At 33.5% G+C, this 7,222-nt stretch overlaps 1 protein-coding gene across 1 annotated transcript; it reads right to left on the bottom strand.

Moving 5' to 3' along the window:
* Positions 1-684: 684 nt before the first annotated feature.
* Positions 685-4,862, bottom strand: LOC120355565 (lysosomal acid glucosylceramidase-like; the record flags this gene model as incomplete). The annotated part of the gene is made up of 5 exons (XM_039444116.1): positions 685-861; positions 2,275-2,564; positions 3,502-3,578; positions 3,993-4,137; positions 4,813-4,862. Coding segments are annotated over 5 exons (668 nt in total), but the record flags the coding sequence as incomplete, so codon positions are not given.
* Positions 4,863-7,222: the final 2,360 nt, after the last annotated feature.

Genomic DNA, 7,222 nt, shown 5'->3' on the forward strand with positions numbered 1-7,222 from the left:
GCATTGCCCCCCACGTCAAACTTAACGTACCCTACTGCATACAAGACAAACTAAAAACTAGATGAACCTAAAACTTGACGTATTGAAAACTTGTCAAACTGAAACCTGCTGCTAGCATTGGAAACGGTGTTCATGTTGATACCACCAGCATTGGAAACCGTGTTATAATGTTCATGCTGTTGCTTAGTATTCACATTATAGTATACTTTTGAAAATCCATTCGAAAAAAACTCCTATGATAGAAGTGGTTGCTAGTAGAAGTAAAGTAGAAGTCAAAGCCAATAAATCAATGACGTAATGTTTTGAATACATTGATTTGGAGTTTATTCATAATTTTGAATACATTATATTATAATTAAAAACATAAAGTACCCTCTTATTTAAAACATTTCAAACAACTAGCTAGTTTCGGTCTTTGGTCATTTTCAAGTTTTAATGTGAAACTTGATACATTTAAACTTGAAAATGGCCAAAGGCCGAAACTAGTTGTTTGAAGTGTTTTAAAATTTGAAATTTTTTATATAAAAGGGTACTCCATGTTTTTAATAATTTCTAATTAAGTAGCCATTACAAGTGAAGTGGTTTTATTATGTTATTAATATGATTTTCTATTAGAAAGTGGTTGGTTTTTGTTTGAGATTTAATTATTATCAAGTTTACACATCCAACAATAAATCAGCGTGATTGATGGAATATATTCATTTATTTGTTAATTACTATTCTATTCAAATAAGTACCATAAAATATTAATAATTTTAGTAGTACCAATACATCATCGTGGTGAAAGACTTGGGTTTCAGGGTGATCTTAGCTACACCCTTTAATGGATCTTCAATATTCAACATTTTGCCACAATCGGCGCTGGAACAAACAATAGAAACAATTAATATTACAATTCTAAATAATTGTGATAATAATGATACGATGGATGATAGTGGAGTGGTTTGATGATTTCAGAAACAAAATTATTGTATATAGCCAATTATTGTATGTAATTATAATCCTTGTAGATTTTTTATGGTGAAAAATAATTTCCAATAAAGAGCCTATTTTTTGTATTGATAACTATACATGAATTATAAATCTAAATGGTAACTATCAGAAGATATTGTTGATCAAAAACTATAATTCATCAAAATTTATTTTTTCTTCAAATTTCACTCATTTTTGAAAAATCATAACTCATAGTACCTACTCATTGGATATAGAGAGTTCTGAATGATCTCTTATTCAGAATTTAATAGTCTAAAAAAAGGCGGGAACAATTTTTCCATTCTGATTACGATATTTGGCAGAAATAGCTGAAAACTGGAAAATGAGCCGAAAATACGAGGTTTCTGGGCCATTCTGTATCTAGCACAAGGAAATTTTGCATGTATAGAAATTGGATCTGGACTTCTCTTAAGTACCCAAATAATATATTAAAAAATCAGAACTATAATATAAATTGCAAGCACACCCCCTTTTTTATATTGACTGGACTAATAGTTAATTTTCGAAAAATATTTCTTTTCTATACCTATTCCTACACTTATTCATAAAATCATCATCCCCTATGCACTAACATTCTTTTTTATACAGAGTTGGTGAAAATTGTGGAAAGAGCTTAATATTTCTTTTACAAGAATAGTTTGAAAGAAGGCTTCATTGGGATCCTATTCAAATTGAAAATAAACTATTTTTCTGCTGCTTCAAAATTTTGATCTGTCATCTTGGATCCGCCATTTTCAATTCAACTTCATTTTTTCAAATGGGAAGGTGGTCATATTATGATAGATGATATCAATGCAGAAAATATTTAATTTTGAACAGAAATGTATTACATCTGAATCTGGAACCGTTTACAAATTACTCACTTAAACATTGCTAATGAATCACAAAAATTAAATAAATGAGTAGCCTAGGTAGCTTGACAGATCAAACTTTTCTGTTCAAAATATGTAATTAAATGTTACTATAAGAGTTAACTGGACTTCAAAAGGAAAAATTGATGGTTATATATACATTTTTTTATCCTCAATGTATTAAATTATTTAATTAATTTTCTATGATCACATTTTACTCTCTGGAACAGAATATATTACTCATTATACTTCTTCTCTCGGAAGTAGAGTGACTTTTCTAACTCAGCTCTAACCTATACATTATAGATTGAGAGCTAGTCCATTTAATGATATATATTATTATCATTACCCCATTCAAATAGACTGGGCGGAAACTTAATAATTATATATGCGACCCCTAGAACCACAAAAAAACAGTTTCTCGATTCACCTATTATGCAAAACCACCACCACACTGCCGTCCTTATTTTGGACAGCGGTAGCAGTGACGTCAGAACACTTGGCTCCGCCCATCATTTGCCAGCCAATGCGAACGGCGCAACTGCCGATGAACTTGGAGAAGTGGCCCAGCGCATAGAACATGGGCTGCTTGTAGAACTCGTCTCCGCTCGCATTCACCACGACCGGCGAGTCGACCACGTTGTTGACCCAGTTGGGACCGCCGCTCAAGTCCAGTGCCATGTTCCAATCGATCCAGCCCGACGCGTCGTGGTTCATGTGCTTTTCAACACAAAAAACAATTATAGTTTTCATTTCTTACTAATTTAAATAAAAACATAACTTTTTGACTAAGGCCGGTTGCAGACGAACCACAATCGCATGTGGGAATGTGGGAGCGATTATTTTCTTTCTGTGGTACCACAAACGCAGCGCATACGGAATGCATTGGCAGGCATGGCAGTGGCACTGATACTTCCACATGATGTTGCGCGCTGTGGTAGCGATTATTTTACTTGCGATTGTGGTACCACTGGTGGGCTATGAGCCCTACGCTTCTCCTAGCTTCTGTACCACAATAGCAGTCGCTGTGACTTTGAAAATAGCTGTATGATAAAAACACCCGAGTATGATACAAACATCTGAAAACTGTTGCACTAATGCGCGTTTTCTCGAATGTAATGTGAAAGTCTCTCTGCGTTAGTCCTTAGTCGTATTGTTCTGTGGTATGTCGGTCCCACATCCCACATGCGATAGTGCGTGATTCGTCTGAAACCGGCCTGAGGGATCTGTTGCACAAAAGAATCTAGTTAAATTCAACCGCCATGAAATGGTGCTTGTAACTTTATTAGGATCAATAATTTTTGGCACTAAAGTGTTCCGACATATAATACAGGTGGTTGGACATTCTTCTTCAACACAAAGAAACTTAGATCTAATAAATAATATAATGTTTGAAAAGAGGCCTTCTGAAGATGTCTGTAATAAAAATAGATTGTTTCTCCACTCAGTACACAGAACTATATTTCTGAAAATGAATCTATGAATGCTGTAAATCTGTGAATGTAATAAAGAAATACTCATTTATTCCAGCACAGAGCATATACATTATGTAGTGCTATAAGTGGTAGATTTTTGAAGTCAGACCCTTTCATACAGAATATGATCGCAGAATGGTTGGGTACCTTTTATCCTTATAAAGTGACATCGAAAATGTTACCTCCATAGTGCTTTCCATATAGCTCATGCCTCGCTGCCAAGATCCTAGTTGTACACCAGCAGCCCATGGTTGGAAACCTAAAATTTTCATGAAATCAGAAAAATAAAAACATAATATTTATTCTCATTTAAAGAATATCACAATTAGTATTATTGAAATATCAACATAAACCATATCTCCCACCTTTCCTTCCACTTTTATCAGTATAAGTTAATGCATGCAGTATCAACATTACCGTACCTCACAAAATAATAAATAGTTCAGTAATTCGATGAGAAACATTTTTTTACTGCTATTCAGTATTGTTATTAACACATATTGGTACGATATATTAATGTTAGAAAATCACTTCAGTGGGTATTATTCGTAAATATTCCAATTTTGTCTGTACCATGTATGCTATTTATCATTGGTCGAAAACCAAAGTTTCAGTTGAAAATTATTTCATAAACCGTACAAGTAAAGTTTGTAGACTTGCTTCTCACGCTCACCTTCACAAGCCTCAGTACTCAACAGGAATTTTTTTGGATATTTTTTGCGAAATTTGGTAAGAACTGTGGCTAGTTTACACTCATCATGATACCAGTGCAATCCAAATCCATCAACGTAATCACTAGCATTCTTCACTGAAAATATCTAACAAAAATTTAACAAATATGAGAAGGTATCAACATTTTGTGATAGGAAGAATATTTATTAGTATTTCAGAATATTATTCTATGAAAATATTTATTTGTCCGTATTTAAAATATTATTCTGAAAGGATATTTACTAGTAGTTCTGTGAACAGTAGACCTCACGCAGTATTCTCATCCACAAGTACCTGATGTCACTTGTTTTAAATGTTAACAAACTCAGTTCACGTTTGAATTTGTATTCCATATGATATAATTCATCCAGTTCCGTGATAATCTTTCTATCTGATGAAAATTAATTTTTTACAATCAAAAATTTTATAATTTCTCCAGCATTATATAGTTCATGTTTATTTTTAATCACCTTTTAAATTCGGTTTTTGAAAGGTGAGAATATTGATACTAATGGGCACGCATAATAATACCATGACTTCAAAACAAAATACTGGAACCAAAAACCTTAAAGCTGCGATTGGACCAAAATGATTAACAAAATGTTTATAACTCAATCCTTATAGATTATATTAGATTTGACATAACTTATCATGCACATGATGAACATATGTGTTTGTCAAGTTCCGTTCAATCTAATAGAATCTATGAGGATTAAGTTATTAATATTATGTTAATAACTTTGGTGTAAACCCAGCTTAAAGATGCATACCGGTACCGGTACCTCTTTAAGGCCGGTTACAGAGTTCGACCGACCGTCAGTGCGTATGTACCATCCTGACCGTACGCATCGATGAATCAGTTTTACACATTCAGAGCTCGACCGACCGTCAGTGCGTAGGGCCTATGCACCATCCTTACCATACATAAGTTTTTCTGACTCACAAAATGGACGCCTTTACAGATTGTTTAATTGCAGCTTATTATCTTCGTAAACGAAAAATTAAAAGACGTAGATATCAAGTTCACCCGATGGGCGCCCAAAGAGCATTTCAAAGGGAATTTAGTAGGTAACATTGCTTGGGGTAAAGATACATTTTTCAACTACCTCAGAATCTCCATCAGAAATTTTGATGAGTTATTTCGAGCTTGTATCACAATTGGGAATACTTGCAGTCACTACGGATACTTGCTACGGATCAAATAAATGTAGATAATATTAATAATATATGATTTTTTCAATAAAAAATTTAGAAATGAAGAAATGTAAAGAAAAACTCTGAATTCAAATATGACACTATTAATTGAATTCATTCATTATGCTATTCAATTCAATATCAGCTGATTGTCGTGCAGAGGTCTCAGTACATTGGTTATGTTGCGATCGGGCTACTGATCAGTACAGCTCTGAAAGATTCTATTTGTTTCAATAGCACGTCAGTCGACAGATGGAACGGATGCGCACGAGCTCGACCGATGGTATTCATATGCTGTATAAAACACATGGTCCTGACCGTGCGCGTGCGTGCCGTCAGTCCTGCTCTGTACGGATACATGGAATCTCTATGGAAAAGACAAGCGCGACTGACGGTCGGACGAGCTCTGTAACCGGCCTAAGGTCTTTGATTGAAACTATAGACCTTACACAAATACATTAATAGACTGGCTTCTCCACACATCTGTGTAATCACTTGTCAGCTGATTTATGATGAATAATTCTGTAATTTATTCTATAGTCTGATTTTTACTCTAATATTGGCGTATGAAGGAGGCTCCTTTTCCCTTTTATATTATCCTTGAGATGCAAAATTTCCAAAAACCTTGTATAAACGTTGACGCGCAATTTAAAAAGGAACATACCTGTCAAATTTCATGAAAATCTATTACCGCGTTTCGCCGTAAATGCGCAACATATATATAAACATTTAAACATTAAGAGAAATGCCAAACCGTAGACTTGAATCTTGGACCTCACTTCGCTCGGTCAATTAGTATTTTAAAATATTATTCTAAAAGAATATGAAGTCTTTCACTAAAAGAGATTCTTATTACTCTATAGTGATACCGTATTTTTTCATACTTTCAGCATTCTTAACATCCATAACATCAACATAAGATCATAACTATATTACATAACATGTTACATTATATATTATAGTCCTAACATATAATATCAAAGCCTTTTAAGCAATTCACTATATTACAGAATTAAATTTGGATTTTCGTTTAATAATAATTATTAATTCATTAGCATTTGAAAAATTGCAATATCTCAGTAATTTCCATCCATAAAAATCAGATAGATGTAGCCAATAGCAAGCCAGCAAACATGTTGGCCAACTTCAGAAAAGTACAGCTACAAGAGTTGACCATGTTCAAATTTGATCGACGGAGTTTTGATCAATCCCGAGGTTGGTGGAACAGTGTTGTATGTTTAAACGAGTGATCAAATTTTGACTATGGTCTAATTGACCATGGCTAGGCTATATTTGATCGAGATTGGTGAAACCGGGCATGAGTGTTTGAATAATATATCTCGCTAGAGGATCCTATTACAAAGTAAATTAATTTCAATGTATATATCTATTATTATTTTTCACTGACCATTGATGGCTACTCTTAGGAATTAATTTGAAAAATATCAATAGGAGAATAATACTGTAACCCCCTGGGTTGATTTGCTGATGAACTGTTGTATTGATCTTTGAAATCCGCAACTTGTAATTATATAGAGTTGGTGGGAATGATGGAAACAGTTCAATATTTCTTTTACAAGGATAATTTGACAGTAGGTTCCATTGGAGCTCCTATTCAAAACTAGGTGTACTTCTCTGTCGCTTCATAACTTTTGTCCGCCATCTTGGATCTGTCATTTAAATACAAATTCATTATCAATCCAACTTCATTTTGAATCCAACTTCATTTTTTTAATTGGAATAGGTGGTCATGTAAACTTAATACATGACTTCCAGAGAAAATGAATGGATGGTGGAAACCGCACACATCGACATCTCAAACGGCTTATTAATAGATATTCACATTTAGATACCGTACTAATAAATCATACAAAAATAAATGGGTAAGTTACATTGAACATCGAAAAATAATATAAACTATCTAATTCAACTTTTTCAAGTGTTAGTAAAAACAGTTTAGTAACTTCTACTCACAACATATTTAACATTTTGAACAAC

Source organism: Nilaparvata lugens, unplaced genomic scaffold (genome assembly GCF_014356525.2).
Source record: "Nilaparvata lugens isolate BPH unplaced genomic scaffold, ASM1435652v1 scaffold284_1_2, whole genome shotgun sequence".
In the NCBI taxonomy this organism is placed as follows: domain Eukaryota; kingdom Metazoa; phylum Arthropoda; class Insecta; order Hemiptera; family Delphacidae; genus Nilaparvata; species Nilaparvata lugens.